Below are 17,473 nucleotides of genomic sequence, written 5' to 3'. Positions count from 1 at the left end.
GGGGCCGGCTGCGACCTTTGAGCAACCCCCCCCCCCGGCGGGGGGTTTCGGGGGCAACGCCCCCGAAGCTAAGAATAGATGTAAAATTGCCTTATAAAAGTATACTAATTTCTAGTCAATCTGGGTCGTTCATCAGGCGGAGATCTGACGATAGAAGTTATGTTTAATTTAGGGTTTTTTGCCCTAGAAGGCAATCCCTCACTATATATGAGGGAATTGTATTGCGTCTATGTAGATCTATATTCTGAGTGAGAAAGAGAGAGGAGATTGAGAGCCAAGAGGGTGTTACAGCAAATCTGCTGTAGGTTGTATCTCTTCAGTTTGCTGGATAATATAAAAGGAAGGATTGGTTGTTTCTCCGTGGATGTAGCCCAAACTGGGTAAACCACGTATATCTGTGTCTCTCTTGTTTTATGCATTTTCTGTGTTTATATTTCTGCAATATTTTATGTGTTCCATTGCTCCGTAATATTTAATTTTCTAACAACTGGTATCAGAGCCGAAGGTCTTTTTGGCTAACAAACTCACAGGAGAGAAGGATTCCTGGTTCGAGTGGGAGGAATGGCGGAAGGTGGTAAGTTTAGGGTTGAAAAATTAACGGCCAAAACTTCTCGCTGTGGAAGATGCAGATGGAAGATTATCTGTATCAGAAAGATCTGTACCTACCATTGGGCGGAAAAACAAAGATGCCAATGGGTATGACAGATGAAGAATGTAACCTTCTCGATAGAAAGGCACTCTGAATAGTACGCTTGTGCCTTGCAGCATCGATTGCCTTCAACATTTCAAAGGAAACAACGACGGAGGGTTTGATTAAGGCATTGGCGAAACTATATGAAAAACCCTCGGCCTCAAATAAGGTATTTCTTATGAAGCGTTTATTTAATATGAAGATGTCGGAAGGTGGATCTGTTGCAGACCATTTAAATGATTTTAATACTGTTACAAGTCAGTTAAGTTTTGTAGGGGTAAACTTTGATGATGAAGTCAAAGATCTGTTATTCTTGTGCTCATTGCCAAAAAGCTGGAATGGTTTAGTAATGGCCATTAGTAACTCTATTTCTGGATCTAGTACTTTAAAGTTTGATGATGTTGTCGGTGCTATCCTTAGCGAGGAAATGCGACGGAAAAGCTCTGGTGAGACATCAGGTAATGCTTTGAGTGTAAAGTCTAGGGGAAGAAAAATGGAAAGAGGAAAGAGCTCAGGATATCGCAGTAAATCAAGGAAAGGCAGATCCAAGTCCAAATCGGGGATAATCTGCTGGAAATGCGGAAATAAATGACACCTAAAGAAAGACTGTAGATCTCGAAAGGGAAAAGAAGGAGATGCACAGCAAGAAAACAATCATGAAGAAAATGTGACAGGTGAGGTGTTACAAGATGCTTTGATTCTTTCTTTCGAAAATATTATTGATTCTTGGGTGGTAGATTCAGGGGCCTCATTCCATGCCACACCTGATATGAAATACTTTCATGACTATGTTCAAGGAGATTTTGGACAAGTCCATTTGGGTGATGATAAACCCTGTAAAATTGTTGGAATGGGTAAGGTTCTTGTAAAACAACAGAATGGAAACCAATGGCTACTAAAAGAGGTAAGGCATGTTCTAGATCTGAAGAAAAATCTGATTTCAACAGGGCAGTTAGGCGGTGAAGGTTGTGTGATGACTTTCACAGATAAAGCTTGGAAGGTCACCAAAGGAAACCTGGTAATAGCAAAAGGCAAAAAGGTTGGTACGTTGTATTTATGCAATGGTATTTCTAACTCTGTTAATGCTTTAACTTCCAAAGGAGCAAATGCAACATTATGGCATCATAGGCTCAGACACATGAGTGAGAAGGGGATGAAGATCCTTCACTCAAGGAATTTTTTGCCGGGTTTGAAGAATGTTTATTTGGACTTCTGTGAGAATTGCATTTATGGAAAGCAGAAGAGAGTCAGATTTCTCAGAGTTGGGAAAGAAAAGAAGAGTGAAAAAATTAGAGCTTGTGCATGCAGATGTATGGGGACCTGCTCAGGTATCATCTCTCGGTGGCTTTCGTTATTATGTTACTTTTATTGATGATGCAACTAGAAAAACTTGGATTTATTGTATTAAGAATAAATCTGATGTATTTGATACTTTCAAGAAATGGAAAGCTTTGGTTGAGATTGAGACAGGAAAGAAATTGAAGTGTCTCAGATCAGACAATGGAGGTGAATATTGCAACAACGAGTTTGATAGGTACTGTTCAGAGCATGGAATTCGCAGAGAGAAGACAGTTCCAAGAACACCACAAGAAAATGGTGTGTTAGAAAGGATGAACATAACAATCATGGAGCGTGCAAGGTGCATGAGATTGCATGCAGGATTGCCTTTACAATTTTGGGTAGATGCTGTAGATATTGTTGTTTATCTAATAAATAGAAGGCCTTCAAGTTCCCTGGATGGTGGTGTTCCAGAGAAATCATGGACAGGTAAAAAGGTAAACTACTATTTTTTAAAGCCTTTTGGTTGTGAGGCCTTTGTCCATATTAATAAAGAAAATAGAACAAAGCTTGAGGCAAAATCAAAGAAATGTACCTTTATTGGATATGGTGTTAATGATTTTGGTTATCGCTTATATGATTATGAAAATCAAAAAATCATTAGGAGCAGAGATGTAATATTCAATGAAAATGTCTTGTATAAGAATCAGTAGTAGGAAAAGAAATAGGAAAAAGAAAACAAGGAATACACAGTTCTTGATGAGATCACTGAAAAAGTAAAGGTGCCTGAAAATAATAATAATCAACAACCACAACAACAGCAACCACCACAACAACAACAGGCACCCCAAACACCTGAAAGTGGTGTTAGAAGATCTACCAGGATAAGTAGACCCCCTGAACAATACTATCCTTCATTATATTATTTATTGTTGACTAATTCTGGTGAACCCGAATGTTATGAAGAAGCAGTGCAGGTTGAAAGCAGGAAGAAGTGGAAGCTAGCCATGGATGAAGAGATGGACTTCTTAATGCATAACCAGACTTGGGACTTAGTCAGGTTGCCTGCAGGTAAAACTACATTGCAGAATAAATGGGTTTACAGGCTGAAGGAAGAAGATGGAGGAAAATAGAGGTATAAATCTAGACTTGTGGTGAAGGGGTTTTCACAGAAGAAAGGTATTGATTTTGATGAAATATTTTCTCCTCTTGTTAAAATGACTTCAATCAGAACTATTCTAAGTCTAGTAGCAGCTGAAGATTTGCATCTTGAGCAGTTAGATGTAAAGACAACCTTTCTCCATGGGGATTTGGAGGAAGAGATATATATGCAGCAGCCACAAGGATATGAGGTAAAAGGGAAGGATAAACTAGTGTGTAGGTTGAAGAAGAGCTTGCATGGCTTAAAACATGCTCCCAGGCAGTGGTATCTAAAATTTGACAAGTTTATGTCTGAACAAGGTTATATTAGATGTCACTCTGATCATTGTGTCTATCTGAAAAAGCAAAATGATGGTAGCTATATTATATTGTTATTGTATGTAGATGACATGCTTGTTGCAAGGTCCAACATGCAGGAAATAAATGTGCTCAAAAGAAAATTGGCAAATTCATTTGCAATGAAGGATTTGGAGCTGCAAAACAAATCCTTGGTATGAGAATAACTAAAAACAGGAAAAATCACAAACTAACATTGTCTCAGAATGAGTACATACAAAAGGTGTTGAAAAGATTTGATACGCACAATGCAAAACCAGTTAGTACACCTTTTGCTAGCCATTTTAAACTTAGTAAGGAAATGTGCCCAAAGACCCAAGAAGACATGGATTATATGTCTAAAGTTCCATATGCATCAGCAGTTGGAAGCTTAATGTATGCAATGGTTTTCACAAGGCCTAATATTGCACATGCAGTGGGAGTTGTAAGTAGGTACATGAACAATCCAGGAAAGGAACATTGGATGGCAGTGAAATGGATTCTCAGATATTTGAAAGGTACCACAAATCAAGCATTATGTTTTGGTGGTTCAAACATTTCTCTACAGGGATATGTTGATGCAGATATGGCAGGTGATAGGATAATAGGAGGAGCACTACAGGATATGTATTTACTATAGGTGGAACAGCTGTTAGTTGGGTTTCAAAAATCCAAAGTGTTGTTGCACTTTCAACAACAAAAGCAGAGTATGTTGCTGCGATAGAGGCTAGTAAAGAAATGATTTGGTTACAAAGGTTTATGGGTGAATTGGGTAAGGAGCATGATATGGGCACGTTATACAGTGATAGCCAAAGTGCCATTCATCTTGCAAAGAACTCAACATTTCATTCTAGGACTAAACACATACAACTCAAGTACCATTTCATGCTACATCCACGGGAAAATCCAAGTAGATCAACCCGAAGAGAACTATCCATCGGGCAAACTAGTAAGGCGTAACCCCAAGGGTGGCGAGGAGATTTGACACCGTGACATCCCGATAGGTGAGGTACTTAGCCACAAGAACTCAACCAACTGATCTATCCCTTGGAGCTAATTTAGATTAGTATTATATTATTTAAAATTTAAACTATAACACACATTACCTCTAATAACATAAGAATAATGTAAATATCAAACTTTTTATTAGCATGGATTCATCTTAACTTAAAATATATTAAACTAAAAAAACTATATAGACAAAATCTCTTATTCACATAAAAACTTTGAATATAAAATAAATATATACTAATTTGTTAAAATTAATTATCATTATTTTTGTTTTAAATATAAATTAAAATATTTATTATGCTTCATTTAACATATTTTTCACCCACACTAAGTTGCATTCACATTTATTCTACATTTAGTGTAAACATTTTATACACCAATTTTTATTCTAAAGTATATGCACATGTCTTTTTCCTTAGATTTCTTCCTAAAAATGCACTATATCTCTCTTTCTTAGAATAAAATGCAATATCTCTCTCTTTTTCAAAAAAATCCAAATACATTCTTAGACACTAACATTAGCCTAAACAAATGATTTAATATATCTCTCTTAGAAAAATCGAAATACATTCTTAGAGACTAACATTAGGCTAAACAAATGATTTTGAAAATTCTTTTGATAGAGTACACATTTAAATTTAAAGACTTTAATTTTATGAATATTGGTCTTATAATTAATCTGGAGTATTAATATTTTTATTAAAACTAACATTTTATACACCAATTTTTATTCTAAAGTATATGCACATGTCTTTTTCCTTAGATCTCTTCCTAAAATGCACTTAGATCTCTTCCTAAAATGCACTATATCTCTCTTTCTTAGAATAAAATGCAATATATCTCTCTTTCTCATAAAAATCCAAATACATTCTTAGACACTAAACAGTACCCTAAACAAATGATTTAATATATCTCACTTTCTTAGAAAAATCCAAATACATTCTTAGACACTAACATTAGGCTAAACAAATGATTTTGAAAATTCTTTTGATAGAGTACACATTTAAATTTAAAGACTTTAATTTTATGAATATTGGTCTTATAATTAATATGGAGTATTAATATTTTTATTAAAACTAAATTTATATGATTAAATTGATAATTTATGAAGTGAAATTTGGTATATTTGGTATATTCTTATAAATGTATGTTTTTTAATATTTTTTATTATGTTTTGGCATGGTTTAATTTATAGACAAAATAGTCTTTTTCACAGATATTTTTTTGGTTAATTTTAATCAAAATTTTATAGAGATTTTTAAAATTTGAGTTTAAATTGTTTAATATGCATAATTTTTAAAAAATTAAGTTTAAATGGTTTAATATGCATAATTTGAGTGCCCCAACGGTTTTTCAAGGTGTTGAATCCATTTAGGCATTCAAAAATGTATTTTAAACAACAAAAAAATCTTGAAATTGTATGGTGTTGAATCCATTTAGGCATTCAAAAATGTATTTTAAACAACAAAAAAATCTTGAAATTGTATTGTCGGATTTTGGTGAATTCTGGTGAAAAGGCTATTTTGTCTATAAGTTAGGCTATGCCTTATTTTTTTATGTTGGCAGAATCGATAACACCTTTTTTTTTTATGTTGGCATAATCGATAACATAGTGGTTCTCATACTCGCGTGACAAGGGGTTGATACCCATTGACTGCTACTATAATCTCCAGGGGCAACTACACCACCCCTAAGCATGACACACGAATAAATCAAGAATTGAACTTGGGACTTGCACCACAACATGAACGCCTTAGCAACACATTCATTGACCAAGAAACCACACCCCTAAAGGGTTTTATAAATATATATTTGTATCAATTAGTTAAATAATTTTATTTGATTTATATTTATATAAATTATTTAAATAATTCCATTTAATTTATTAATATAGAATCTTTTAATTTTTAGAGCATGAGTGGGCCTAATGGTTAAGAGCATGTGTTTCTTCCTAAGAGGTGACAGGTTCAAAACCAAAGGGGGGTAAAGTATGTATGCCTTCGTTGACTTAGTAGTCAAATTGTTGCACGAAGTTGGGTCCATTGTCCCACAAACAAGGGGGTCTCATACACCAATTTGGTGTCTAGCTTGGTTGTGACCTTAAAATTTGATAATAATAATAATAAATGATTTTTGTGCAAATTCTACACATCAATTAAGCTTAGGATATTTGTCCTACAAGGTCATGGGAATAAAAATAACAATATTATATATTAATTTTAAATTAGAAAATCAAATTATAAATATTAATTTTAATGTTAGAATCATAGAACATCGAGAGATGGTGGTGTCTAAAGACACCGTTGTTTGTTCCCAATGGCCACTGAGACAATTTAACATGAACTTGATTAGTCTTTAAATAGACTACATTGGAGATGAATACCATAGGCAAAACCATGTATGCTCGTAAACTTGGGACCAAAACCATAGTTAACTTGACCGAGTCAAGTTTACCAGATCCACCTTAACAATCCCCCCCTTAAAGTTGACTCTGGGAGATTGACCTAGTCCCATTCTTTTTTGTTGAAGTCCATATAAAAAAGTTTCCATCTACTAGTCTGTTACATGGGTAAGTAGTCGTTGTATCCGCCAGTTATCTAGGACACCATTTTCACGTACACGGTTCATCAACCATCTCATCTGGGTTTTCACATTCCTCCCCTCAAGCTAAGATACCAATACCCCTGTCACCCTGGTATCTCTCCAAGTGGTCAATTCCACAGCTTGATGACTCCATGCGCCACTTGCACTGCATGCATGCCTGAGAAAGATCTTAAGGCCTTACAACTATGCATGCTCCAATGCAACATGTCTGCTTGAACATAGGTCTTACAACTTCCTAGGGAAATCCCTTGGACCGAAAAATCCTTTGGGTGTTCACTCATTACATATTGGCTCCTTCAACACTCTTTATTCCATCTCCGTTATTTTCATTCATCTCCGTTCTTTTCATGCATCCTACCACTCTCTCGGTTTTTTTAACTTATTCAATTCATACTTTTACTATGCCTTTCTATTCTGCCCGTGGTTGCAGCTTTGTCTCCTTCTAAGACTGCCTTGCTACTTGTCTTGGTTGTTTCTTCTATAATTTTGATATGCATACATCCTCCTGTTCCCACGGTCATTCCTGAGAGGACTCAAACTTTGACTCCTTCACCACAATCACCTCTAAACCTCCGTTACTTCTAAACTTCACTCTAATACTAGATGTTAGGATCACAAACACCAAGAGAGATGGTGTTTAAAGTCACTGTGGTTTGTTCCCAGTGGCCAATAAGACAATTTAGTATGAACTTGATCGACCTTTAAATAAGCTACATTGAAAATGAATACCATGGACAAAACCATGAATGCTTGTAACTTGAAACCAAAACCACATGTAACTTGATCAAATCATGTTTAACATATCCACCCTAATACCTAAAATATAATTAATAATATTAATTAATAATAAATTAAAAATAAATTTAGAAATATAATAATATTTTTATTCCCAACCAAGCAGATTGCAAGCCTACAAATGTGGTCAAACTTTTAATGAATTTGGTTGGTTTATATACAATTTGTTTCATCACAAAAATGGCTTTAAAAAACTCAATTATCTTCAAACATGCGATGATTCACCTCAGGATTATGAATATCGGCAAGTAATTAAACGCCTGTCCCTCATTTTCTATAAGAGAAACAACTATTATAAATATTTGGCCGGGAATGAAACACATTAAAAATGTATTATAATTTCTGCAAGTGTGACCCTCAAGCCATCCACCATCTATATTCCAATTTCCCTTGTTCTACAGGCGAGAGCTTTGAAAACAAGCACAAGAAATATATATATTTATGGTAAGGGAAACTAGAAAGACTCAGAAAAAATAAGGCCACATTATTACGAGGTTATATAATACTAAGTAAAACTTGTAACAGAGATTTTAAATATATCATAATGCCAACAAGAGTATTCAGCACAAATTGGCATCGAGGAATCTCTTTCATTTTGCTTATGAGCAATGGCCAGAACATCAGTATATGGATACTGTTTTACTTGATAAAGGATCAGTTGGAAAATTCCTTCAATATTCTACTAGAACGGAAAATTGATTAACACCAAGCAATACCAAAAATTCATGTTATAAACTGTTCAACTACTCAAATTCAATTACTAGTACATGTTACAAGCAGAGGTCTTTATAGTAAAGAAGAGTTAGTTCGCAGAAATGCAAAGGTTTATAATTAGAACAGAGCTGGATGACAACTTGAAAGAAAAATATGAAACTCCTCTGCTGTAAACAAATTAATGGATAGTCAAATCTGCTTTCACAAAAGTTTCATAATGTACACTCAATACAATGGAGAGAGAAAGCCAGAACCAGAAAAGGAAAAATGCCTGTCAATGGTCTTCTCTCAATTACATATCGTTTATGGAGATAGAAAGCATTTCCCCTCTCCAATGTAGATAGTATTTCAGCAGGCAGCATTCAGAAATTTACATCAAACAATCAGTGCCAACTTGAAAAAATCACACAATTATTTCAGCCCTAAATCAACAAACATGAAGATTTGAATTATCTTCTAGTGCCTCTTCTCCATGGCTGGAGAACAGAGTCAGAATACTTGGACGGCAATCCCTGAGATCTACTTCTCTTAGAGCAGCGCAATTGTGGGATCACCATTAGATCTCCATCGACCTCATTACCTACACCTTGATTTTCACTCTGCTTTATGCATGCTGTGTCACCCAGTCTACAGATGTTATCAGCTGTCAAGATAGGACTCAGGTTCTTCTGTAAATCATGAAGCGTTTGCAGAGCATCCGGCTGGTGATGCTTAAGAGCACTTTTGGTTCTCCTGACCACTTTCTTCTGCAAGAAAGGCACTTCTGTAGGGATGAAGATCGCCTTTCTAATCCTTTTCTTTTGTGTGATATTCTCAGGGAAACGGGACTGGTGATTTTGCAGAGACCGAACCGCCATATCAGCTAAAAGATGAAGCCCTGGAACTAAGAATTCAGATTTGGCCTTCTGATTCTCAATTTGGAAAGGGCTCTTGAAGGTTTCAGAGACCAAGCTCCGATCCTTCGTGGGTTTCTTGGTAGCAGGCGGATGGCAGGGCCAATCAATGTAATTAGAATTCAAATCCCTCATTTCCCCATTCATACTTGGTGACTGCAACTCCATGTCCTCTGCAATCACCTTCGAAATTGAAGAAGATGAAGATGCCTTCAACAAGGGTTCCCTGTTGCAGGCTGCATACTGACTTGAAGTGCGCTTCATTGCCCCATCAGAGAACAACTTGTTCTGCTTAAGAGCTGCTTTTTGGCCCCTTCTCCACACTCGAGATTTGGATGCTTGGTTCTTCTCATAAAAGGCCGGAGCTTCCACATAATCTTCATCCGCAATACCCAAAAGCTGGGGCAAGAACTGACCATAGAGGCCTGAATCACCGTTTGGATGATTTGACACTGTATCTGAATTAGTCCCAGATGACGATACATGATGCCGAATCACTGATACTGGGGATTTTATTGAATCTCCATTCTTGAAGGGACCAACCTCCGCAATTAAATTTTTGACCGGCAAAGCTCTCGATTTTAATGAATTTCCTTTAAAAGTTGCGGAAGATCTGCGGAGGAGAGAATCCTCGATGCATTGATTTCCCTTGCGACTAATGTTTGGAGAGGACCCGTCCACAAGAGAACCGATTTTAGCTACCGAATAGAATCCATCTGCAATAGAGTGGATTTTGCTCATCATGAAATGTTTCTTGCGAGCTTTGCACCATTGCCAAATACTATCAGAATTCTCCATTGGATACACTTCCATGCAACAGTATCTCAAACTTTCTCAAAGATCAGAGCCCTCAAAGAGGCGTACAAGGGCCGGGCGAGGGCTCAAATTGCAATAACTAATTTAGAGAACTGGATCTCTAACCAACCATTTTAACGAGAAGATTGAACGGATCACAGCTATGGAGCATGCCAACCCCAACTAAAAAGAATTGCAAAAGCAAATCCTGATACGATCAAGAAGCCACCATTGCTCAAGACCAGTGCTTTATTTTTTCAATTTCCAGATCAAAGTTCTGGCAAGAACCCAAATCACCAAACTGACTGAGAAGAAGGTTTGATCAAAAGGGTAACAAATTCATCGATCAAACTGACGACCCAACGAAACACAAAAAATAATGTGTAAAGAAACAGCGCAACTTACCAAAAGAGCAGGTGATAGTAGTCTGGTTTGAAAAATGGGCACTATATCTCCAGAGATGGGAGTGGAAATCCTGAACAGACTACCCGAGGCAGCAATTGCATGATAACAGAGACAACAAAATGGGGAGGACAATCGCAGAACTGTTATGAGAAGAGATAAATGCCCTGGCAGGGAGCGCTCCCGTTGATCAAGCTGTGAAACGTAATGGAGATTTGTTTGAGATGGTACTCAAAGCTTAATTATCTGGCATTTATAATTGTGTTAATTTTAATTGCTAGGGATAAGCGCCTCTCTTCTAACTCTAGCATATTTTGATAGTGTTCCATTGCTTAATGATAAGCCTAGGAAATTTTAATCGTGGCGACATAAGAAACTATTAGGCTTACATATTATGAGCTGTTAAACAAATTCATCTCTTACATAATCCCTTGCAATCCCTCATTGCTGGTCTATGGTTGAAACGGGAAGTGGGGCACTTGTCTACACAAAATGTAGGTGTTGCCTAAGTTTGATCACATGTGAGCAATGGTGACTCTGTGATGTAGATTGCAAATCTAAGTGAACATATCTACTTCAAGTACAAGTTCAGAGTGGAGTTGAATGTTTTTCTTTGAATGTTGGGTTATTTAAAAAAGAAATGTAGTTAGATATAAGGATTTCAAGTTTGCGATGATATTGATGTTAATTAGGTAGTTTATTAGCAAAAATGTATAGTTGGTATTGTTTGTTTTTTTCGAGTTTATGATTTTTTTTTAATAGAATAAATTTCTATGATGGTGTTGGTAGATTAATGAAATTTTTTTAAATTTTGCTTGTTTAAATGAGTTTTTTATTTGTGATATTGGTTCCATTACTTTGAATGTGAATTCTAAGAGACAACTTATTGTTGCACCATACAGTGTATTAGAGCAGAAAGAGCTTACAATGAGGACAACGAGCTTATGATGAGGACAACTCTAGTGGTGGAGAACTTACTATTTCAAAACTTATCATTAATAATAAAACATGTAGCAATGTATCATAAAAATTTGTAGTATAACAATAAATGAAATAGTCCATCAAGAAGCCATCATCACATCAACACAATAGGACACAAGCTTTTACGTGGAAACCCTTACGAGAGAAAAACAAATCTTCTTCTTCTTCTTCTTCTTCAATTCATAGTCTCAATTTGCATGCACTCACTTGTTGGAGGTACCTACCCCAAGATATCCAAGTAATTACTTGCAATAGGCTACAACTTGATTGAGGAACCAAACTCGAAAATGTGCAAGCAGAAACTTGCAATAGGCTACAACCTAATTGAGGCACCAACCTCAGAAATATGCAAAATTCGACTTGTTGTAGGCTTCAACTTGATTGAGGCACCGACCTCAGTGGAGGCACCCACCTCCTTCTTCAACTTCTTGGGGACCACATTTCATAATATTTCAGACTATATCCACCTGCTCTTCAATCAATATAAGTCTTCAACTAATCATACAATTGCTGTTAGAATGTGATCATATCTTGTCACCATCTGTTTATTATCTTGGTCACATAAAACCCTTCTTGGAACTTGTTCATGCGATCTACACAATATTCATTGCAATCTACTCATGTACCCCCAAAATACATAACATTGACAAAATATATCATCAAGACTTTTCACAACTAAACCCTAATCATCATGCTTATTCTAGAATCCAATTTGGCCTTAAAATGAGCACATAAACCTCCAAAAACCATATAGAACCATATAAAACCATACAAAATTTAATCATTCGAAAGAATGGGATAATCTAGGTTCATTCTACAAAATGGCATTTTAGGGATCTACAAAATGTCTAACTATTTGACAAAATGATCAAATTAGGCATGCCAATAACCCCATATATAAAAATTTGACCAAGCCTAACTATACTCGAACCCTCAACCTTTACAAAACAAACCAAGTCATACTAACAACAAAACTATGCAATGAGTCATTACCTTTTAGGAGCAAGCATATATGCATACACATCGTCCAAAACTATAGCACACTCAAGCATCAACTTGTCATGGATCTCCCGAGTTTGAATCAATAACCATACATACTATACAAAAACATAATCGTGTGAGGGCTTTTCCCTTACACTAATCAAACTGAATGAGCTTTGCAAATATATCACCACTGCAATGCTTGAAACTTGAACCTATGTTCATAGGTCTATATGTGTTGAATTGAATGTGTCCAGATTGAACTAAGGTCATAAGTATTTATATAAGGGCATGAACATATAAATATATATGACCTCATATAAATACATATGGCCTCAATTCAATCTAGACACATTCAATTCAACACATATAGACCTTTGAACATGGGTTCGAGTTTCAAGCACTGCGGTGGTGATATATTTGCAAAGTTCATTCAGTTTGATTGGTGTAAGGGAAAAGCCCTCAGACGATTATTTTTTTGTATAGTATGTATGGTTATTGATTCAAACTCAGGAGATCCATGACAAGATGATGCTTGAGTGTGCTATAGTTTTGGACGACGTGTATGCATATATGCTTGCTCCTAAAAGGTAATGACTCACTGCATAGTTTTGTTGGTCATATGACTTGGTTTGTTTCGTAATCCCTCACTTCCCCATTCATCCAACTCACATAATCTTGATGATGTGTTAATCTCTTTCAGTGCCACATCATCCTCACTACCACATCATATCCCTTATCCAATCGAATCCTACCACGTCACCATTCCTTCCACATCGTAGCTGACTATGCAGGAGGGACATGTCACTACCATGTGATCTCCTCTGTCCAATCAAATCCTGCCATGTCATATTTGTTTCCACATCATAGTTTCTTGAGTAAGAGGGCATGTCACTACCAAATCATCAAATCATTAGTTTCCATGTGTTTCTATGGGATAAGTTCATTAGGATGGCTAAAGTTTTGGCATCATGACACATCTTCCATTGTTTAACTCTTTATCCAACCATTAGATCCATTAGATCTAAGAAAAGATTCTCAACTTTTAAATGTGTTAACTTTCATGCATGTTTGGTCACTTTCCACCATAGATGTGATCTCTAAACCATGATCCAGCCAAAAGATGTGCATTGTTTAAAAAATTTGGTGTTTGTGGGTTTGGCTCCATAGTTTGGGCCCTATACTATTGCTAATCTTCAAATGGAAATAGCTTCTTTAGGAGGATTTTTTCTGAGTGTGATATACTGTTGGAAATCTCTCGATGAGGACTATCTAATAATGCTATCGATAAACTCATTAAGACATCATAACCTTGTGAAAAAATCAATAAAATTCACACCTCTTTTGACTTCACATGATGAGGGTAGGTAAGAGATCTAATTACCATACTATTTCCTTTGATTAGTGAATGATATTTTTTGTTCCTTTGGAAACACCTTTGACATCAACAATCCCTGTTGTCATCAATGAAAATACTATGTTCAACAATCTCCCCCTTTGTCATTAATGGAAACACCACCCGACATTGATATTCATTGATGGAAATGGGACGGAACTCCCCTTAGCATGCTACTAGGGACTTCTACTTGATTTTGTTGCTTCTCTTCCTTTTCCGCCTTCTGTCATGCCTGCATTCTCTCGCCTTTTGACATGTTTCTTGATCTTGTTACTTCTTTGTTTTATCTTTTCAATGTCTGAATTCTCTACCGCCTTGACATCAATGGAAAAGGGACATGGTTGCCAAACAAGTTGCCATGATTGTGTGTGAACCTGATCCTGATATAAGTGGAGTCTCCCTTAAGACTATGTTGTAAGTGCATGCCAATGCTTCTCCAAATGTTCTTGGACTTTTCTATGGATCTGATAGAGTCTCCCACTAAGACCATGTTGTCAATGCTTCTACACATGTTCCTAGAATTTCCTATGGATTTAATAAAGTCTCCTCTTAAGACCATGCTTCCTTCATTGGTAAGTTCTTGTCATGTTTCCATTCTCTAATTTCCCTTGAATTATCCTATGGACCTAATGGAGTCTCCATTGAAACCATGCTTCTTGTGGACCTTATCAATAAAATCTCAATATGCTTCCATATTCTAATATAAATCTTCATATGTCCAACCCTCTCCTTGAATGAATAGCCTTCCAACTTTATTCCTGCAACATAAGCCTACTTCCAACAATCATTTTCAATCATCAGGCCTGTGTTAGCTTTATAGGTTAAGGAGGGGAAGTTTGGGATCCATTTTCCAAGGGATGAGATCCACTAATGGTGGGATAGAGGTTCCACAAAGAGAGGGAGCAGCTCCATGATGGGAGGGATCAGGGCTGAATAGGCATCCATTCGAAGCTTGTTAGCTGGGAAAGATATGACTAACAATGTTTCTAGACTTTACTTTTTATTTTTACATGCGTTAAGTCATGTGCGCAAGCCACAATTTAAGACAGTGCGCACTTCTGTGCAATTTCTAATGGAATTCTACATATGCGCAAAGATTGACTAGGGAATTGCGCAAGGAGTTAAAAACAAGGTTTTGAAGCATGGGATCCGGGAATTTCATTCTCTTTGGGATAATTTGGGTTCTAGCATTGCAAGGGGATGTTTTGGAACACATTTATGGATATCGAAAAATTCAAACCGATGGTCATTTGCCTAATGTGACAAAATGACGTGTAACAGATTGCCCCCTAAATTGCAAAGTCAGAGGAGATGTTTGGATGACTAAAGCACTTTATCATGCCAAGTTTTGGGTTAAAGAATGCAGTTGGAGACCTGAAATAATCAAACAAACATTACAATGCAAAATATAATCATCGTTGAGGTAGGCATTCCCATACTCAGAGTATAAGTGTCTTAGAGAACCAGTACGAAAATATATATGAAGATCCATGTCAATAGACGACATAGTATGGATGCAACCATCAATGGATATTATGTTTATAGTCATGAATATTTAATAAATCCACGTAGCTTGGATTGATGAAACTAGATCCAGGGTCTTGATCTCCATCTCTCAATCCATAGTATGAATTTAGCCATGCGAGTAAATGTCCCGAGGTTGAACATGGTAGAAACCACTTGATTACTGGTAAATGATGTGAACTATTAACAAGTGCGAGAGAAACCACCAATAATGACAATGGCACTCAAGGTACTTCTAGTACAATCTATGAAGTGCAAATAAATGTGTTGATGTCGAACACTCATACAATCATTCGATTGAAGGTCAATGATGAGAACTTGTCGTTGAAGGCGAGAAACCTGCCATTAAGGCATGCAGACTCCAAGGTATTGAAGATTTGTAGATCAAATTCCTAAATAGTGAGCTAAAGTCGATAGAAAGCGACCCGTCGTAGGAGGGCCTACGACACAAAACTCATGTCAAGTTTTGAATAACAACAATTTGGAGTAATCCATGACCAACTCAAGGATGGTTGACGTGATTGAAATCTATGAATGGAAAAGTAATTTGAACTAAGGTTGGACTTCTCTTAAACATATCAACGACGTGACATTTTGACTTGGAAACATTTGACTCAAAACATAATACCCAAAACCAATTGAAGACTTTCAATGAGGTATGGTCAATTAGAAGACAAGTGGATTTCCCAACCTAGACACAAAAAGTGACAGAGTGTCATGTCAATAGTTACATACTTATTTTTTATAAAACAAAGATTCTTTCTCACTTTTCCCCCACCATTACTGGCGAGTACCTCTTTATTTTTTACAAGATTGAGGAGGATAACATATGCTTGTCCTGTAAGCTCACCCTTCGGATGAGTACTTCGAATTATTTTTAACAAACCCTAAGAAGGAGTGGTTCGGTCTCATCATGCTTAACGATTCCTGCACTGTTTAGATTTTACGAGTCTAGTGAAGGGGTAAATCGATGTCTTTTTCATGTTTAAAGAGTTTGAAAAGACAAAAAGAAAACTTGTTCATCTATTTCAATGTAAATTTTAATGAGCTTGAAGACAGTAAAGCTCAGTGTTTTTCAGTTTTAGGGAGTCAGGAGAAAAGCATAAGTAAATGCCATAGTGTCCTTTTACGTAAATTGAGTCCCTCAAGCCTGAAAAAGGGTAAAATAATGCAGGAGAAAACTCTATTGACCATGATAAGTCAATGTATACTTTTTTCGTAAATAGTCTAGTTCTGTCCGTAAAAAGGGTAAGCTTATACTAAATAGACGATTGTTCATTTAATTTCACGAGTTCGAACAATCGAGTAATCAGTGATATTTTCATGTTTAAGGAGTTTGAAAAGGGCGTAAAGAGAACTCTTTTTTTTCACTCTTTTCATAGGTTTTAATGAGTTCGAAAAAGTGATAACAATATACTCAACTCACCGACTTTCAATTTCATTAACGAGAAAGAAAAGACAGAAATAACTCGGCATTCTCATGTACATTTTACGAGCATGAAAAGATAGCAAAAGAAGCTCGAAATTTTCATGAGTTTAATGAGTCTTGAAAATAATAACTAAAATGGACTCTAGATTGGTTTCATTTTTATACAAGCTTGAAATAGAGAAAAACTATGTTGGAGATAAGTTTTCATGCCCCCAGCATAACGACATAGGCACATGCCTCCCAAGCTTCGTTTCATTCGCTTGAGTAGACTACTGGTTACTAATAGGCGGATTGTTGAAATAATGATCCCTTTGTTAATTGTTAGTGTTATTGTAAAGTTGTTATTTTGTGTGAGAGAATTGTGGAGTGATTTGTGCACTGATTGATTGAGAAATTTTTGGAGTCGACAAAATCCGGAGACCTCTCCTCATGCCTAAATATATCCTTATGTTAATGAAATTAGATTGAGTTGGTGTGTAAGAGTTATGTGCATTATTGTTAAA

General features: G+C 36.2%; 1 protein-coding gene across 2 annotated transcripts; it reads right to left on the bottom strand.

Moving 5' to 3' along the window:
• Positions 1 to 8,716: 8,716 nt before the first annotated feature.
• On the bottom strand, positions 8,717 to 10,889 carry LOC149263283 (uncharacterized). Of its 2 annotated transcripts, none has more exons than XM_089387559.1 (2): positions 10,663 to 10,889; positions 8,717 to 10,562 (listed from the first exon to the last, which is right to left on the bottom strand). In XM_089387559.1, the coding sequence occupies exon 2, from the start codon at positions 10,273 to 10,275 to the stop codon at positions 9,019 to 9,021; it is 1,257 nt and encodes a 418-aa protein (XP_089243685.1). In that variant the 5' UTR covers positions 10,276 to 10,562; positions 10,663 to 10,889; the 3' UTR covers positions 8,717 to 9,018. The 2 variants fall into 2 exon arrangements, with proteins under 2 accessions (XP_089243685.1, XP_089243683.1); XM_089387557.1 differs by having other exon boundaries at positions 8,717 to 10,534.
• Between the last annotated feature and the right edge of the window lie 6,584 nt (positions 10,890 to 17,473).

The sequence above is a fragment of the Pinus tabuliformis genome, chromosome 6, assembly GCF_031772625.1.
Source record: "Pinus tabuliformis cultivar Carrire ecotype Pingquan chromosome 6, CPIR1, whole genome shotgun sequence".
NCBI lineage: Eukaryota > Viridiplantae > Streptophyta > Pinopsida > Pinales > Pinaceae > Pinus > Pinus tabuliformis.
This window is presented reverse-complemented; position numbering and strand designations above follow the sequence as displayed.

Excerpts from the sequence above, each read along its gene's own strand:
- LOC149263283 (XM_089387559.1), bottom strand. The coding sequence starts at position 10,275 with ATGGAAGTGTATCCAATGGAGAATTCTGATAGTATTTGGCAATGGTGC.